The following is a 20,040-nucleotide window of genomic DNA, read 5'->3' on the forward strand; positions in this document are numbered from 1 at the left end:
TACCTTCATCAATGACATAGTGGGATTGAGTGCACCCTCAGCAGGTTTGCAGATGACACCAAGCTGAGTGATGCAGTCGACACGCCAGAAGGACGAGACGTCATCCAAAGGGACCTGGACAAGCTGGAGAGGTGGGCCTGTGTGAACCTCATGAGGTTCAACAAGGCCAAGTGCAAGGTCCTGCACCTGGGACGGGGCGAGAACTTGGGGCTACTGGTGGATGAAAAGCTGGACATGAGCCGGCAATGTGTGCTCACAGCCCAGAAGGCCAACTGTATCCTGGGCTGCATCAAAAGAAGCGTGGCCAGCAGGTCGAGGGAGGTGATTCTGCCCCTCTGCTCTGCTCTGGTGGCACCTCACCTGGAGTGAGCGTCCAGCTTTGGAGCCCTCAGCACAAGAAGGACATAGAACTGCTGGAGCAGGTCCAGAGGTGGGCCACAAAAATGATCCGAGGGCTGGAACACCTCTCCTACGAGGTCAGGCTGAGGGAGTTGGGGTTGTTCAGCCTGGAGAAGAGAAGGCTGCAGGGAGACCTTATTGCGGCCTTTCAGTACTTAAAGGGGGCTTATAGGAAGGATGGGGACAATCTTTTTTGCAAGGCCTGTTGTGACAGGACAAGGAGTAATGGTTTTAAACTAAAGGAGGATAGATTTAGACTGGATATAAGGAAGAAATTTTTTACAATGAGGGTGGTGAGGCACTGGAATGGGTTGCCCAGAGAGGTAGGTAGTGGAGGCCCCATTCCTAGAAACATTCAAGGTCAGGTTGGCTGGGGCTCTGAGCAACCTGATCTGGTTAAAGCTGTCCCTGCTCACTGCAGGGGGGTTGGGCTAGATGACCTCTAAAGGTCCCTTCCAACCCAAAGCATTCTGTGATTCTATGATTCTACCTTTCCTTTATATAGCAGCACCTAACTACACAGAGGCAGCATGTGCATTTTTTAAATTTGCAATTGTTTTAAAACATTAAGCACACGTCTGTATAGGCTAAGACACAAGCAGTAAGCAAATCTCAAACCAAAACCAATTGCTTAATCAGAGGCCTATTGCTGAGATTTCTCAATTAATAAAATGGCCAACAGTTTCCTAAATCCTTTTCTGAATAAGAATAAATGTCAGAATTTTAAAAAGAAAATTAGTCTCCTCAAGCTTTACTGCAGAAGCTTCACAATTTGCTTTAACCTACAAGCAGAAAATCAGGCAACTTCGTAATAATGGAGTTCAAACTCTGCAGACCTGCCTCAAATAGTCTAGTTAAAATATGCTTTTGGGTATCCATAAGAAACTGTAAGGAAATACTCGGTGATTCTTTGATAAAATAAAAACGTCACAGAACCTGTTTTTCTCTTTCGGGTTTTGATGTCTACTACAACTGCCCTGTTTTTCTCCGTGAAATGCTTCAGAATGATCACGTTATGAGGCTCATTAGCATTATCCATGTACACAGAACGAGTCCCCATACACAGCACCTGAAATTGCAGGAAAAGTTTCAGTTATGGTTTGGAATACTTATTTGTAAATACACAGTCATTTTTTTATATTGGTTACATTGACTTATACTTGGTATTGTATTTTTTAGCTGACAAATCTGCTCGCTGCCAGGTATTTGCTGATCTTTAGAAAATGGCAGTTCCTTTCTATACGAGAAATGCCTACAACAAACAGCTTAATGCTACATAGGCAATGTATCAGTTACAACTATCAAGAGTGAGATCGGTTTGTTTCGCTTGCATAAAAAGCCCTTTCTGATACTCAAACATACTAAGCCGGTTTTCTTATGCTAGTTTGAAGTAGCACTCAAAGAAATACCAGGCAAAACCAGCTACATTATTCTTCATTAAATAAACATTAATTGTGCGCAAGTGGAAAGATGTGAACTCTGACATACACCGTGTTTTGACAGTTTATAGTGGATGTCCCCAATTGATGAAATCCATAGCATTTAGAAATAGAAACCTAAAAGCTCTAACCAATTTTCCTTCCTTTAGTATCAATAGGCCACTTACCTCAGGAAACCCAACCAGCACCAATAAAGTGAAGATATTGGTGTGCTTTAGCTGGAAGGGCAGTTGCTTAATGCAATGGTCAGTGAAAGCAGCGATCACATTATGCCACTGCGCAGAAGAGTTCAAAGATCGAAGAATATCTGCCATGGAGCTTGCCCAGTCCAGACCTACACGACTGGAAAGCAAGAGCAGTCTGTATTAGGAGAGCTGACTACAGACTTACCTGAAACTATTTTTCCTCAAGACAGTGTATCACTGTTAATCTGTCATAGCTATAGCTTTCATATCATTACATAACTGTTTTTCCCAAATATTTGAAGCTTTCATGTCAGTTGACACATGAATTCTGTTTTGTTTTTCATCACTAGAGCATGAATACTACTCTTAAAGAGTTTCTTAAAGGTTTCTTAAAGAGTTTACAGTCCCATATCAAACTGTGCCTGAACACTGTCACCTTCAATTCCTAATTTTAGTTTAGAGCTCAGAAGTTTTACTTTGCACAACAGCAAGTGGTTTATTTCCCACATACATGACTACCTGCTCTCTATTTGTGTAGCCCACAGACAATGTAGAGAGACTGGCCTCCTTGCTCTAAAGTTAGTCTTTGAGAAACTCCTTTCTCTCAGCTGATCCTCTAGATATTCTGCTTTTAAATTTCATATGCTTTGCTATTTGTTTATGAACCTTCCCTGTAAAACATAGCTACAACGAAAAATAACACTGTCATATTTAACAGGCACGACACTAATCTTAGAATGCTTGAGAGCTTTCTCAAGATCTTCAAAATGGAACATCTGCCCTGCACTTCCTTGCTGTCTCCAGTGCAATTTTGCTGTACAAAAATCTCTCTCCCTAATACTCTTACATAAAAGGGCCAGATCCAGAACACAGCACTGGTGATAGTTACCACATGACACGCTCTCCACCTTTCCCAAGTTACACAAGAGATATGTAACTCAACGGGAGAGAATAAATGTCACACAAAAAAAATATAGGACTGTATTTTTGTTTTTCTTGAAGTTTCCAAACCTTACTTCTTCCACCATAACATGCTATGTAGGTAAGCACAGGAAATTAAGCCACCCTTCAACAGACAGCCTTCTTTTGGAAGGAAATCAAGAGATTCTCACTGCAACAAGGGCTGCAGATGCTCGGCCCTTCCCATGATCAGGGTGCAGGTTTAATTGACTTTCTGTTAAAAAGGTTCTATGCATGAGGCACACATAAAAGAAAATCACTATTAGTCATCAGAGAGTAACTAATAGGTTTAAATTAAAAAGCACCTGTCTAAACACACAGCTCCCAGACTGAACAGAAGATGAGTCGTCTTCCAGCCTTCTGGCACTGTAGACCCATCTCCCGCAGCAAACAAATTATGTTTGGCCGAAAGGACTTTAGCCACTGCAGCATCCACTTCTGCAGGCATAAGTCTCAGGATTAACTGGCCCAGAAGTCCCAATGTTAAATGATAAGTTTCATTTAGGTGGCCAGCATTTGAGATTACAACCTGAAACATCAGTGGAAGTATTTGTTCCAGGTTAATCAAGGACATTGTGGAGCCCTATGGAAAAAGAAAAATCTCAGTAAGGCAGGGAAAGAAAACAAGACTTTTAGTCAAAGTCATAGCACATACAAAAATCTTCTGTTCTAATGCTTTTTCAAATGGGACAAAAGGAAATGAGAAACTAGGTTCCTACTTCTGTTGTTGACCTGTTAAGCTGACCTGACACATAAACCTAAGCTGATGGTTCAAACTTTGCAGCTGTTGAACAGTTAAGACAGATAAATTAAAATTCCCTTCCCTCTCCCCCCACGCAGGAACGAGCCCTTACATTCCTTAGTAATGTGAAATGTCTTGAGACATTCTGATTCGCATTTTGTAACATGCAAGCAACAGAAGCCCATCTCCCACATTTAATTCGCTGTGATTTTATTCATATTATTTATGATATCTAGAAAACTACACAGATTGACAGTAAAAAGAACTAACTGATTTGAAAGGTGGTAACATAGCTGCCAGCAATCCCAGAATCCTCTTCTGAGAGCATTCAGCAAAAACTTGTTCCTGGCTAGGTATTAAAACCTTCTCTGCTTGCTTCTGGGCTGAATCCTCTGAGAGGTAGTCACCTGCTTTTTAAATTAAAACAAAAGAAGAAAAATCCCCAAAACAACATTAGAAATTAAAAAAAAAAGTGACAGCTTAATTTTTATAATTACAATCTAAGGATAAAACCCCTTTTTGAAAATATTATTAAAATTTGAAAAGCAAGTCTTTGTAAAAGTGTATAAAAGATAGTAGGTAAAGAGATTTACACCATCTATTCAAAAACATAAAGGACAGTACTATGGCCAGATCCATTTTACTATAATAATTCTAACTAATTCTAATACTAGTCTTCAATAGAATTAAGACACTTAACTTCTGGTTCCAAGTACATAAGAATTCACAAGTATTGTGTTAGACCAACAGGAACTATAATTGCTATACATGGATATATATCGGTGGAATTCTACTCCCATTTCTAGAATCCTTTCAATTGATTGCACGGTAGCAATTGTTCAAAGCAGTATGCTTGGCAGGTTTTTACAAAGCAGACAGCTCACTTGCATTAAAGACATTTGCAAATACACAAAAATGGGTTAGGAACAAAAAATACATCTCTTTGCTTTGCATATGAATGGATATTTCTGTGACAGGGAAAATGAGAAATAACCTTTTACCTGTTGGAGAAACATTATCATCCACAGACAAGTCTGACTCTTGTCTCAAAACAGCTTTCTTTGCAAAGACAGCTTTGCTTTCACTTCCTTGTTTTCCTACTTTATCTTCTGCAGGAGACTGGATTTCATTCCGAGCATCTCCTTCCCCCTAAAAATAAAACAAAGACACTAAAAGATTAAAACAAAATTTCATACCTGCAGAAGCAGCCATGGAAAGAAGGAGCCAGTCATCTGCATTCAACAACGATTTTTCCTTGAATTTCAAAACCTTTTATTGGTTAAGAACTTCTTGATGTATACATGTCTTAAGCTTCCACACAGTGAAAATGCTGTAATAGTTTTCTACACTGTATAAAACTGTAGGAAACTCATTCTCCTACCCAAACAGTGCTAACAACTAGGGGAAAAGACAACCCTTTCAAGAAAGAATGTCCTTTGCCCCTTCCCTCCAATGCTTTTGTGAATCAGTTGCCTGTAAGAACATAAGGTGATGCCTTCATCTTTGATCAGCTGGATCTAATAAAAAATGAACCAACAACTGTTCCCTTACCCCCCAACTTTTACCTACAAATGAAATAATTACTATCCATTATTTCAGTTACATATCCAGAATAGTCTGTTTAAGCTTCTGAAGAACACACATCTAATTGGTATCAGGGGTTCTGTAAATAACGGTACTTACATTACAATGTATAAAAGAGCCTGTGCTTGGTTTCTCATCTCTTCCCTTCACTGCTTTATCACCAGTATGGCTTTTTGGGGCACCATCTGTGGGAGGACTGACTGAAACAGTGCAGTTCTCTGAGAAGGATTCACCTTCTGGTAACATGCAGAGGAGAGCTAAATTTTTCAGACCTGAAAGGAAGAAAGTTGTAAGAGCTGTTTAGCTGTTGAGTGGCAATATAAGCAAAAAGCAGAATTGAAACATTTTGAAAGAGAACTGCAAAATTCCCTTCACACACTTCTTTTGAATATCAACTCCATCAAAAAGATGTTCCCCATCGTGTTCACTTAATTACGTAGTTCCATTAAATAATAGTGATGAACAGGTGGTGACATTTTCCACCTCACAAAGACACCATCAGGGTAGAAGTCTTAATTTAAGAAAGTGTTAGAGATACCTCCCAACAGTGCAAATTATGAAAGGTAAATAAAATTTGTCTTAGCTTTTAATTTTCTGACCACTTAAATATCTATACAATAAAACTGTACATTAAAAACAAACAGATTAAATAATGAGTATGCATAAGTATTTGATGGTGGTGGTGGTATTTCAGCTGTATCAGAGCTGCTCAGAAAAACTACCAGTAAACTTATTTGAACTTGAGTCTAGAATTTCTGATATATTCAACATAGGTCTCTATTGTATCACCCTATTTTCTGTAGTAGGTCTTAGTTCACAGAAATCCTAATTTCTGGGGATGATGTCTGTTTGTCTGGAAACTTATCTCATACCACAAATAAGGTTAAAAAATTCTTGCCAAGAGATGCAGAACAAAAAACAAATTTCCACCAACTTATTTGCTTTCCTTCAAGTCCTTCAGTTGTCAGCAACATGTTAGTAACAGAACATGCTATATCAATTGATCCCTTTACAACATCTAAGATGGAAAAAAAAACAACCAAAGAGTTGCCAAGTTGTCTTCAATATTTATGTAAGCATAAAATTAATTTTCTCAAGCACCCGATTTTCCATGTTCCAGTGACCCTGAATGACACTAGTTCCACATTTGCTTTTTACATAAACAGTTATGCTCAGTGAAGTACACAGCAGCTTCCCCTTTCCTTTGGAAACTTCAAAGTGAGTAATCACAGACTTTTCTGACACTTGCTAGAAACCATTGTTTCAGTGAAGGAGGAGCTGACTCACCTTTTCCGTGCTGTGCTTTCATCAAGCAGTCTCCGATGAGCTGTATGCACTGATGTTGCAGAACTCTGGCATGACTGAGGACCTGTGAATCTAATTTCTCTCCTTCTATTTCCTCCCCATTTGCCAGATCTGCACTGTAGAGAGTCAAAGCTGCAAACAACAGCCAGGAATAATTGTGGACATATGGCTGGATGAGCCTCTGTCGGTCACTGATTCGAATAGTCACCATTGGATACACCGTGATGCTGTGAGTGGGCAAGTGACTGAAAGAAGAAGGTACATAATTTTGAAATGCAGCCACTTTCTTGCTAACTAATGTAGTTAGTAACACATGACACCTTCACAGGAAACTATGAAAAACCCAACGCATTCCAGTTTCAAACTGTAGACCTTCAAGTGCTATAAACCGTCAGAGCCTCACTGACTTCAGTAGTGCTCATTTAACAGAACCTGAACTGTCACGAGAGCTCCTGCTCTAGAAATGAAATTTTTTTTTAAGATCTTTGGTGTCAAGCACTGAAACTTATGCTGTCTAACCACAGCACTGTGCACTTCTTCTATCCTATCATTCAGGGTTGATAACCCTCCTTCTGCAACTTTCACAGCCATGGCTAGAAAACAATTAGAAAACAAACTAAGTTACTTCAGAGGTTGGGGCAGGTTTCCAAACTGCAGAAATTTTTCTGAACTGGTCCTATATTTGTTATGCTGCCCTGAAGGACACCAACTAGATGTTCTGATGTCAGACGCAACCTTGTAGGAAGCGACATGAGAATGACTGACTGTACTTAGCTGCTAATTATTGCTTTTCTGCCAAGTGAAGTGGGGGAACAAAATCATGTATTTAATACCTGTCAGAGTATTTCTTTGCAGAGTAGCACCCATAGCAAAGGTCAAAGTCATCGCACACATTGCAGTTCATTCTCCGACCTATGATCACTCCTTGACAGTGATCACAGGCATACTCCATGTTAACCATTTCATGGTCATCCTCATGTCCTTCGGGTTTAACTCCACCTGTAAAGAAATATTTTAAGATTTCCCTGTAAATCCTTTTTGATAAAAGATCTTTCTTAATTTCAAGTTCACGTTCAGATTAGGAAAAGAAAAGCTTAACATTTCTAAAATATCCAGAAGAAAAGTCTTTCACTTTATTTTATTTGTAATTTCGAAGACACTACTTTGCCATCGAGTATAGGGTTTTGAGGGTTTTTTTAATGATTCTTACCAAGAAAACAAGTTTTACACAGATCCATGTCATTGCATTGCAGACAGCGGTAGCGATGCCATGGTGCAATTTCATCACAGCCATCGCAGGATATGTCCACATTTAACAGGTCACAGTAACGAGCAACAAACATGTGCATCTAGAGCAATAAATGGATACGATTTACTTGAGTGTTATTTTTTGACTTTGAGAAAGCTCTTTTTAGACAGAAAGCAGAACCATTCCCCTGCCAAAAAAGGATGGGGATATTTTCATCATTTTAGACTGTTGAAGGCCTACAGGGAGCCAGGGATGCAACTCATGAAAAATCAGTTTAAGTCAGACTCCTTTCTCTCCTTTATGCATTTAAAAGTCTCCTAATTACCCCTTCTGCAGATAAATAAGCAAATCATGAGGTCACCTTTCTCTGCTTCTCTGGGTCAGCTTGAGCTATCTTTTCATACCAGGTCTCAAACATTACATCCTGACATTCATCCATCCACTCACAGTTTTGCTTGTAGTCTGCAATTTCATCTTCTTCACTCCACTGACTAAAAGAAAAGCAAGCTCAAAATTAAGTTTGAATGCAATCAGGCTTCCCTCTAATATAACTTGGGATACTTTTTTTTTTTTTTTTTAAAGAACAAAGTGCTATAACACGCTAATAAAAACAGAATTGCGAGACGTCCAGTTCACTTCGTTAATAAATGACCATATAGACACCTGCTTCTTGCCTCTGTGACGAGTTCTTAAATACATATGGAGAGCATAATGCAAAATCAGAAAAACCCACACTTACAAAACTGCTTTTCGTAATACTGGCAGATCAGATGAGAAATTTTAAAAGCTTTTTGGCCTTTACATTTGCTGATGTGTAAGAAGTACAACTACTATAAACATGAAACATGCAGGTGTTAAAACATTTGATCTTTATCAAGACAAGGAAAAGCACTATCGACCTCCTGCTACACTGCTAAACAAGTGAAATGTTCCAGCAGTAATCAGGTTTAAGATAAAATGTTAATAGTTTTTGCACTAGTAATGCTGCAAAAAAATTTAAAATACTTCAGTTAAGCCCTTGGATACTGGCCAAAATTTTGCCATACTTGTTAGTATTATTTTTACTGCTTGTTCCAGCACAAAGTTCAGGAGCCTTTCTTGGTAAATATGGTATCGATAGTTAGTACCGTGTGAAATTTGCATTCTTCCTGACTCACCAAATGACACTGTCATGAATACTTATGTTTTCTTGTGATGTAGTCATAAGAAGATGTGGTAACTGAATCTCAACAAAGAAGGAAAGATCTCTCGGTTCCCAACTCATATCCAAAAGGTGAAGGAGAGCTGTCTGCACACATGATAAGGCAGGAAGCAACGATCTAAATAAAAAAACAAGACAACAAAACATGACTGCTTTAACCTAAAGCTGAAATTGCATATTTGGGGATTAAGAGGGGGACAATCACTGTACACTGATATCCAGGCTTTACTCTGCATTAAATTAACTGTGTGGCAGAAACTCAGGTTTACTAATGCATAAACTCACACAATTTGGCAAGAAGCATAGCCAACGCAATTCGAAATAAAGATGGTATCTTTTATGGATTCAGTTGAGATAAGAGCTTATGCTATTGCCTGAGCATTAGCAACAGGGTCTGTCTCTGCAGTACAACGTTCTCTTGATATTTGCAGGAACTTGTTATCTTTGAAACCTCTGCCATGTTTGGTTGAAACTAGACAAAGGACTTGGAAGTTACTGGCAGAGAAATGGACATTATATTCACAAAATTCTCATTTCTTTAGGACACCTGGCTATAAATCCCAACAATTCTAACCAGGATGCTACCAAAACATGAGCTTTAACATTAAAGCATAGTTGCAGAATTGTGATATTTATTGTGGCATTACTCTTGCCAAAATATTCCACAATAAATTTGCTATTTCTAGTATTTAACTATTAAGCTACAGAAACACACTGCAGAATTATAACTACAAAATTCCATCGTAAGTCAAAGTTTTAACATCAATAAATTTATTGTGCTTTCCTGCACAGTATTCATAAAAAGGTAACTTGGCATTTTTGATCACGATAACAAGGTTCCTTATTTAGTTCTGTAAATAATGCGAAGTATAGGCAAACTTAATTAAGACAATAAATAACAAGTAACAAGGGAAGAGGTGAGGAAGAACAGGGAAAAAAAATCTCACATAAGTAATGCAAGCAATGTACTGTACCTGTCATTAATAGTACTAAATCCCTTCACAGAATTTACCAGGAACAAAACAAGCTGATAGTAGGACTCTCTAATCTCTTTGTGTAGCTCAGCACCACAGCCTTCCAAGTTTCCAAAGTAGCTAGAAATTAAAGACTCAGTTTAGTAGTCTAGAATTCACTGCTACACTTTAGGCAGCATGATTTGTGCAAATTTTACAAACAGACAATCTTTTAAACACTCCCCATAAGTGGGAAGGATGTTAGTTTTGTTTAAAATGCAGTCTCCCACTTGCAAAGAAAAATAAAAGAATCCTGTACCAGGAATCAGAAGTTAAGAAACAAAACATGCAAAGAGAATATTCTCATGGCACTAATGAGAGCACATTCTTTCAAATTAAAAAGGTGCTTTACAAAAATCTAATCAAGATCTTAAAGGAAATCAGTGCACTGCAAGATGACCATAAAAAGCTCGACAAGTGAGAAACCATCCAGCAGAGTTCAGACAGCACTGTCGAGACACACGATAGAAATCAGACTTAAATTCATCAACCAGAACAGCATACTATTAGCTCCTGCTTTGAGACAGTGCTTTCTAGTTGTACATAAAATCTGAAAAAACTTCCAAATTATCCTTCCTTACTTAGAACAACAACTGCACATGCATATAATCGATATGATCTTTTTGCCTCTTTTTTTTTGTGTGTGTGCGTGTATGTGCATGCCCTATAACTGGTACATAGCACTGCAGACCTTAGCTTACATGTCCATCACTTTAGCCCCTGGCACACGAGTGGAATATACCACCCCACAATAAAATTTGTCTTGTGCAGGTATCACATCCAAAGTTATCAAAATTCATGAACAAGCAAGTGCTTGACTAACGAGATATAATATGCACCATTCTTGGAAGCTAGTTCTTCTGCCAGATAGGTATTACCCTGATTTACAAAGCAAGTTCACAAAAATTATAAAGATGCAATGCTACTTAAGTAGTTGCAAGTTAAATGCGTTAGATCACCACAGCTTTACTGGACAAGAAAGAAACCAATCTAGAATTAGACTTGAACTTAAACTAAAGCTATAACTGAAGACTCTACAATCTTTTTGTTTTGACCTGGTTGGAACTGTAAACATGTTTCTAGGTATCCATGCTGTGATCCAACCACATGATACTCACTGGCATGAATAGCTGTACAACTAAGTCCCACTTGAAAATAATTATTAATTTTTTTTTTAAATGAAGCATGCAAGATATGCATAGTAGCCTAAAAACTAATCCTCAGGTCATATTTTTATTACCCACATGGATTAAAACCCAGTAACTTTCTACTGTTTTCAATATACACGACCAGGAGAACACAAGGACTAAGACATATTAAATCACATGGCTGAGACTTGTCTAAATACTTACTTTGTAAAATCTTTCTGACAGGCTAGAAGTTCTAACAGAAAAAGTACACATGGTGGATGAAAACAGTGTGGCTGCCCAAGTGAGTCTAGGCACTGGCGGATTGTCTTGAGCACTTCCATAATACTCTGCCCTTGGGATTTTCTCAAAGCAAGAACCTTTAAAACACTAAGAAGAGCAAAAAACACCTATGAGGACTTCAAAGCATTGTGCTTAAAATAACCCAAATAAATCACCATTCAAGAAGTACTAGACTAGTTAAACAAGAGTTTTGTATCTAAATTTCCAATTTTATTTCGACAGTGGTATACTGCAGTTGGAGTGAGTGATAAAGCTTCAACCAGAATTCAGGACTTCCTACACTAGTCCAAGTATTACAGCCTAAAATAGGCAAACTGAGAATTGGAAATCTCTCTTTTAATTTACATTTTCAGAATATCAGGTAATTTAATGGGAGATGCAAGTATTCTATATTTGGTATCAAGGATTTCTAGTACTGCTATACCATGTCTTCGCTGTTTGTAGATAAAAAGCAAAATGCCACTGCAAACAGATCTCAGAAAGCAAGACAAGAAACAGCCAAGTAATTGTTTTTCACATTCTGAAATTCTACATGATAGAAGTGAAACAAAGGAAATAAAACTCTCTATGAGCCCCTACATGGTTGTGAATAACCGGTTTGATACATAAATCTGACAACTACTTATGTACAAAATTATTTTCAATGCTATCTTGCAGCTAAAAGATATTTTATTCCATCTGAAGAGGTCTGAAGACAAGTTTCTGTATTTTATAATTGGCAATGTTTTCAATTTGCTTACCTTTCATGTGAAAGTGATTGATCCTTAATAAAGTCTAATATGTTTTTCAAGATAGGATATTTCTCCTTCACAGTAGGCACAGCTCTCGGCTCTTCCATTGATCTGAAAGACAGCAGCCTTAGTCTTCCACGGCTGAACTGAGATTTTCGTGTAGGAGTGGAAGGAGGTGATGATACATCTTCTTGCTGTGAAACTATATTCTCAGCAGGCTTACTATGAAATGCAGATGCTTCTTCTGTTTGGAGGGGGTCTGGAATTTGTTTAATCTTCATATCAGATTGCGTCATTTGGCCTCCCTCTTTTGAAACAGGAGGAGTTACCCCATTGGAAGACAATGAGTGTGCTGCCTGGAAGTCCGTGTCCACAACAGAACCTTTTCTTTGGCGTTTATCACTGACATACTGTCGGATATCATCAACGTCTTGGGCTTCCAAACTATCTGAAGCGGAATCTTTCACCTTTGCTCTTACAGGCAAAAAATTCAGTAACAAAAGGCTCTTCTGCATACAAAGTTTTGCTGCAGCATAAAAATTGGAAGAGTTAAAATCATGACAATAGAATGCCAAACTTGCTATCTTCGCTTAGGAAGAAAGCGATTTATCTTGTTCCTTCTGAGCCAAGAAAATACTGGTTTTCTTACTATATTGATCATGACGCTATCAGTTACTTAATTCTAGATTTCCAAATGCTAAATTTGAATAATCACACTGAACCATATGAAACTCACAGTAGCCAGTGAGAACACATTTTATTCTAATAACAATCAGCTGCTATTCTAACATCAGTTAATTGTGGTGTAACAAGCATCTACAAAAATAAATGACTATAAGTTCAGACCAGGTGACCTAAGTGAGAGGGCACTCCCTGTAGAATTTTCTCATCTACTGTTTTCTGCAAAGAATAGCAGAACACAATCCCAGAGAGTTTGTGTCATGTACACTACTTTATCTCTTAAGGTATTAAAAAGTAACCCCAGTTGCTAACTTACCTTTTACAGCAAAAATAATGTCTAAGATTTACAAGCAATGCTTTACTAAACTACCTGGAATGCTTATACATTTGGAAAGGCAACACGTACCAAGAGTTTCTGGGTTCACCTCACTTGCTTCTGTGTTCTGCTTCTCGTCAGTATCATTTCCTCTACCCATCAGGGATTTCTGCTTCATTTCCAACTGCAGACAGAATGTTAAAATAGTTAAAACATGACACCGCCTGTATATCTATACAGCAAGGCAGTATGAAGACTGCATCGCATTAAAGGAATTTAATCTCAGGAACAGATGACAGTATTTACTATTCCCTACTGCAGAACAAAACACCCAGTAGTCTAAAAGAGCAACACCTAAACTGTCAAAGAGCAGATAACACAGCCTTATACTGAGACACTCAAGGTTTGCAGGCTGAGACCCTTCCCTGTCTTGTGACTGGATGTGCATCAGCCCTCCAAGAGAAAGAAGGCTTCCCCTTTACCCCCACCACTCGGGGAAAACATATACATTTAGTCATGAGGTAAGATTCTCCAAAAGCACCATGTCATCAAACTAGTGAGTACTGTCAGATTCAAACATCACCAACAGGTACAATGAAATTACTCATCTTAACATGCATCTGCACTCATTGCATCTCTAGTGTATCAAGCTGCCAGGGATTCTTGCAGGCAGGAAAGAGGAGGTCACGAGATACTAGAACAGTTAATTGGGCTGGCCCACATCTGAATGGCTCAGAAGAGTAGCAGAAAAGCAGGCCATAGACTGAATTAGCTGTTCTTGAAGGCCACATAGTTGTTAACATTTAGAATCTCCTGCAGACTAGTGAAATCTAAATGAATTTTGACTCTCCACAGCTGCAGGTGATGACACGGACACCTCTCACCAGGCTATGAGCTGATGACACCAGCTCTTGACATAAGGCTTATGTTTCAAGGAAAGTTATGTGCAAAAAACATACTCTGAACTGCAGCCAGTTACTTGCTTGTCACATATGGAATTATTTCCTTTACTGTTAGCACTGCATTACTGTGAGAATGATGTTTAAAACAGATTTCTTTCTATGCTATACCTCAAAAGAACTCCAACTGCTAAGTAAGAATCTTCCTAATAAACAATATACCTTCTTGCTGAAAAATAACACAAATATAACTGATTTTAAGTCAAATTCAGTCCTAAATACTCAGATGACACATCTAGGGCTGAGGGAAGTAGGAGAGTGTAAGAATGCATTTAAATGTTTAAGTTCAAAGTTTAGAAGTGAATCTATGTTCTTCCTAAGTGAAAACAGTTGACCTAGAATCACTGAAGGAAAACACGGTTCCACCCTACTCCTTAACATTGCATTGTAAAATATTAAGGTAAATGACATTAATAGATATCCTCCTGAGTGATCTTACCATCCATATTCTAATTGAATCAGCCAGGGAATATACTTGTGCAAACTCATCACTCAAAGGCACCTTGCCTCCACTGTTGACTGGAAATGAGAGAAAGAAGAGTCCTGTTCATTTACAGCTCCATTTTTACAAAACTTGACTACTTAACTAAAATTATGCTAGAGCCTTCCCTTCATCTTTTAGTTAATACTTAGAATTATGCCTGTCAAAAAATAGGGAATAAAAGCTGCCTACTTTCATATGCCTTAAATACATAAACTGCACCTTGACAGAGTTATTTGCAAAGTTAAATTATGAGTATCTTTCTCGTCTCTTCCCAAAATTGATGCCTGCAGCCATGGAAAATAAAAACCTCTCCCTATACATGCAAATATTACTAATGCAAACTGATATCAGAATAATCAAGAAATGCCTAGTATTAACTTAAAGCTCTGTAGATGTATTTAGTTATCAATTTTTTTTCCCTTTTGTTTTATGCTATGAATTTCTGGAACAGACTTGCAAGATCAATTTACAAAAATTAAAGATCTGACAAAACAGTTTCCATCAAAACTAGCCTGACAATGACTATGAAGAAAAAGATGTTCCTATTAAGGGTCTTTCCTCTCCCACTCCCCCATTTTTTTTTTTCCTCCTTCTTTTCAACACCACTTGTACATACTTCACATGACATAGAACACAGGTCCTGAAATTAGTCTGCCCCAGCAAGACTGACAGATGAAGCTATTAATGTAATAGTAGGATGGATATCTTACCCACTCATTAATATTTTCCTGAGCGACACAGTTTTCAATCTTACTCAGAAAATTAGATCAATTGTCAGACATAGACAAAATGACTAAAGGCAATAACCACTTTAGTCATCAAGTCAGTCTTTGTGTCAATCATTTTTACCCATAACTTTATAGCTCAAAATGTAAGATGTTTAGCTTCAAAATTGTGACAGAAAGTGAAAGCCTAAAATGAAACCCTTCAAAACCAAGTAACACCTTAATATCCAATACTTCAAGCATATCAATAAACTTAATGGAAGGATGGTGTAAGTTAAAAAGTTGTTCATTTTACCTATTGAAAACATATAAATTGTAATACAGGGGACATTATACAAGTTAAAAGCAAAACATTACCTTTTATTAAAAAAAATTAAAAAAAAAAAAAAAATTTGAGGACGCCAAGGTTAGTTTCCACAGTATAACATTTTGGGAGGCAATTCACACCTTCTCCACCCTCAACATTTAAAAACATACATAAGTTGGTGCTGGCTTTTTAGAAAAGGTACAACGAGAGTGGAAAATGATATAAGAACCTCTAATCACTGGGAGCCACACTGTTCTGAACTAAAACCTGAGAGGACATCGCTACTCTCTTTGGGTATACCCTTGTAAGGGTTCGTCAGTAGCTTATGATGGTTATTAATATTTGGACAGAGCTCTGAAGATAAAAGCATATATTAATAAAAAATAAACACTCTAGAGATAAGGCTTACCTAGTCTACCTAAATGCTGATTTCTTTATACAGAACATCCTTTTTAAAATTGTCGCGCTAAGCTGATTTTTCAAAGTTTATAAACTGAACTATAAGATAGCCTTTTACAAACTTTAAGCCTTCATTATTAAGATAGTCTAATATTAGAGTTACCATATTTTTGAAGCTTCTCATATAAATCTGGAGTGAGATACACCAAAGCAGCAAATGTTGAGTTCACAGCTTGATCAACAGTAGAACCAGCAACTATATCTGTCTTTGCGGTCTGTTTTTTACATGCCTGTATAAGTCCTTTGAAAAGTTCAGATTTTTGCCCACTGAAGTCCTGGGCAGGATCTGATTTTGCAAAGTCGATAAGAAAGTTACGGCAGTCATCTTGGGGAGAGCTCCTAGCCTGGAGAGAATGTTAGAAAACATTTACTTTAATTTTACCTGAAAAATTTTTGCAGCTCATTTCTACAACTGAGTCAACTTGCAGTAATTCTACTGCAGTTGAGAAACCTGACCTAATGAAAGATGTCCCTGCCCAAGGCAGGGGGGGTGAATTACATGATCTTTAAAGGTCCCTCCCAGCCATTCTATGATTCTATGAAAATGGAAATGAATAAAGGGCATAGAACAACAGTTTCTTTCCTCCTTGATATTTGAATTAAAGAGCACAAGTAATGACAACTTTAGCACAACAGCATATGTCTTAGGACCTATCAACTAATTAGGTCTGAATTAAACTGTGTGATACATAGGGATTTCATGCCAATGAAACAAAAGCAGTAGTGCAAGTACCTCTTTTTTATCTTGGTGCAGTCTACTGCTTTGATTGGCTCCCAGGAGCACCTCAGGACACATCTGATGCCTGAAGACAGGTTTCCACAGAGGAGAATTAAGAACTGATGTTACTTTCAAAGGAGGTAAATCTGCTTCACTACCTAGTTCTGCAAGAGATTCAGAACAGACACTTCAGTTACTAAATATTTTTGTTCGTTTTTACAGATTAATGAAAATAATAAATGTTAAACATCCATTGGGGGGTAGGGAGGAAGGCAATGTAAATAGACTGAACAAGTAATTTAACAACATTCTCTAACTTCTCTTTCTCTAGTGTGGTGCAGAAGCCAGATGTACCCTTTCTTTAATGATAGCATCAATATCTTATCTTATAGTGACAACATGTTATATTATGGAAGGACTTTAATTTAAACATTTTTGCTGTACTTATATCCATAGAAATTCCTGAACAATTTGCAAGAGAGTTTAAAAGCTTTTTCTCCTACTAAAGACATAATAATTTGCTATATGTAAGGAAGCTCATAATTAACAAAGGAGGAAAATATTCTATGAAAAGAACACTTCAATTAGTTCCCTAAATCCACAGGTAGTACCTGCCTAATTTTCCAAGGTAAGTACTGACCACCTGATTGCGGCAAGAACTAAACTTTGTTTAGTTTCTCCAAAGTGGTGAATTAATTCAGATTTAGGAAGCTAGCTAGAAGTATTCTGGTTTTGAAATTAAAGAATAAACAAATCACTCTTTCTTTTTTTATGGCATCCATCTCACATTTTGTATTTTACTTATCTTCAGTGGCTCAAATCCTAACTGTGCTTAACTTCTGGAATGAATTTGATTGGGCAAACTCTGATATTACTTCATAAGTATAATTCAGCTTAGTATGATTACTTTCAGGTGTCCATCTCTTCCTAATATTGGCTTCTGACTATTAGAAAAATCACAGTGATCCCTGGGACATTTTCAGAGTAGTCCCACAGAACAGTGGTCAGGCTTGCTGCACAGAGGCCACAAAAAATGGATATATAGCTCAATGACCAAATGTCATTAAGCAGCAATACAGCAAGTCTTCCATCTTCAGTCAAGAGGGAAATACAGAAGGAACGTTATTTTCACAGGAGATTCAAACTATAAGGTCCCTGTATCTTCTATTTATATGGCACCACAACTTCCGGAGCTATTAACTGCACTCACCTCGTAGAGATTTCAGTGCCATACTTCGGGAAGCCAAGCGCCCCATCAACCGGGATACAAGAAGCTGTAAATCCAAGCCCCAAGAAACGGCAACATCTGGTAGGCCATAAGCAGTGACGGAAAACTTGTAGCCCCACTCATTATTACTGCTGTCAGAGTGAAAGAGAAACTGCAGCCGTGGGCCAGCCTTAAAGGTCACTTTCTACAGAGCAACAAAACAGTCATTTTGCCAAATGTACATGACAGGAAGACGTTTCAGGGTAATGAATTTCCTTCAGCAACTGTGTTTTTTCAGTACTATGTTCTGTCCATAACAGATCTAATTTCCCCCACCATCTGAATGAGAAACCCACAATACTAAGCAGATAAAATTTCTATTCAATAGCTTAATGAGAAATTTCATAGATGATTGAGCTTTAGAAGTCGGAGCCGTAAAACAATAGAGAAGCATCCCATTTGAGTAGGTGTCATTGAAGAAAGAGAGTAGCTGCAGGAAGCACTACACTCGTCTCACGATGTAAAAAATTGTGAGGCCAGAGTGTTAACAAGTAAGTTTTACCCACATAGTTACTGGCAGTTAAACATGATTATTGTGTTTCATTTTGACTGACTGCTCCTTTGATAACAGCAACAAAGAGGGATTCTTTACTCAGTCACTCCTTTTATTTGCATTGTTGCAGACCTTCTCCCCCACCTCCTGTCCCCCACCTTTGAGAGGCAATAAACACACACACACGCATGGAAGCACACATGCTTTTAGACAATAGTTTTCCCAAAAGAATCATAAGAATTTCCTAAGATTGGATATATCACTTAGTTCAGAATTTTAAAGGTGCTCACCTTAGGCCACTTCTCAGTGCCAACCTTTGTATCGTAACGAGTTTTTGCACCTCTGGCATCAGTAAACTCCAGGTAATCATACCTGTGAAAATTGCAATTCATTACTTCCAAATTTACTTTTTAAGTTTTGGAGGGAATTGTTTGCTTTTGGATTTTCACAAGTGGTGCATCTCAGAGTACCCTGTCACATCTTTCTGAATCACACCTGCATTGCTTCATGTGACTGCTAAGGAATTTATTTCATGTTTCAGTGTAATAGTCCCAGCAAACACAGACCTGCTTTCCTGCAGAACTTTCCCAACCCTTCAGAATTGGTAATGGGTGCTAATTTTAACATCTGGCATATGCCTTAACTGAGCAGTAGCTTGATATGTTATCAAGCCAATAGTTTTGCCTAAAGAGGGCAAAATAAATACTACAAGCACAAACTGTGGTGGTCACAGCAATATTACAAAACAGATCAAGGCCAAAGGAAGCAAAAGTCATACGAACAGCATGTCTGTACATTTGCCAGGAGAAGTGGCTTTCAGCATTAGAAGTCATTCAAAATAACACACTGTATATTACACAGGACAATGAATAAATTGAAATGGCATGCTTGGAGTGCAAGTACTCCTTGCACACTGAAACATGAATTGCCCCTCTGCAAATAGATATTGGAATCTAACACAGCACAAGATTAAATTACCTCCTCTCAGTTTCACATTTTTCATCAAATTCCACCTCAAAGTAAGTTGCCCCATGACATAGGAAGACTGAGACCTCATGGCAATTATTTTCATAGTTATGAGGCGATTCCATTGTCCATGTTCGCAATACTACAGGCTGTTCTTGCTGCCAGCTTTCCATTTCCACCTGCAGGAAAAAAAAAATGCATTCCTGAGATACAAATGTAAAGCATTTAAAAAAAATAAAATTACCACACTAGATTTTTGTGTCCGTACTTTCAAGTTGCCAGATGTACATACAAGGTGGCATTTAAGCGGTTACAACACCTGAACAAGTTACAAAGACACCCTTGATAATCATGGTAAAGAGACACTTCTAAAGCAAAAGTCATCTAGTCTAGCAGGGGAGGAGACAGTCTCACCACAGAAGAGCCT

General features: G+C 37.9%; 1 protein-coding gene across 3 annotated transcripts in view; it reads right to left on the reverse strand.

The window, feature by feature from the left end:
* The window catches only part of ZZEF1 (zinc finger ZZ-type and EF-hand domain containing 1), a 63,282-nt gene that overhangs the window by 20,766 nt on the left and 22,476 nt on the right, over positions 1–20,040 (reverse strand). For 2 of the 3 annotated variants that reach the window (XM_075720192.1, XM_075720194.1), the window contains 21 exons: positions 19,626–19,792; positions 18,938–19,019; positions 18,098–18,299; positions 16,903–17,051; positions 16,273–16,513; positions 14,634–14,713; positions 13,326–13,419; positions 12,248–12,764; positions 11,430–11,594; positions 10,039–10,158; positions 9,021–9,182; positions 8,225–8,354; positions 7,825–7,963; positions 7,448–7,613; positions 6,597–6,859; positions 5,409–5,581; positions 4,727–4,874; positions 3,996–4,135; positions 3,289–3,566; positions 2,006–2,180; positions 1,336–1,468 (listed from right to left, as the gene is read on the reverse strand). In XM_075720192.1, the coding sequence (XP_075576307.1) occupies positions 1,336–1,468; positions 2,006–2,180; positions 3,289–3,566; positions 3,996–4,135; positions 4,727–4,874; positions 5,409–5,581; positions 6,597–6,859; positions 7,448–7,613; positions 7,825–7,963; positions 8,225–8,354; positions 9,021–9,182; positions 10,039–10,158; positions 11,430–11,594; positions 12,248–12,764; positions 13,326–13,419; positions 14,634–14,713; positions 16,273–16,513; positions 16,903–17,051; positions 18,098–18,299; positions 18,938–19,019; positions 19,626–19,792 (3,724 nt within the window). The remainder of the gene's footprint in view (positions 1–1,335; positions 1,469–2,005; positions 2,181–3,288; positions 3,567–3,995; positions 4,136–4,726; positions 4,875–5,408; positions 5,582–6,596; positions 6,860–7,447; positions 7,614–7,824; positions 7,964–8,224; positions 8,355–9,020; positions 9,183–10,038; positions 10,159–11,429; positions 11,595–12,247; positions 12,765–13,325; positions 13,420–14,633; positions 14,714–16,272; positions 16,514–16,902; positions 17,052–18,097; positions 18,300–18,937; positions 19,020–19,625; positions 19,793–20,040) is intronic. The other variant, XM_075720193.1, reaches the window with a different exon arrangement.

Source organism: Pelecanus crispus, chromosome 12 (assembly GCF_030463565.1).
Source record: "Pelecanus crispus isolate bPelCri1 chromosome 12, bPelCri1.pri, whole genome shotgun sequence".
NCBI classification, from domain to species: Eukaryota; Metazoa; Chordata; class Aves; order Pelecaniformes; family Pelecanidae; genus Pelecanus; species Pelecanus crispus.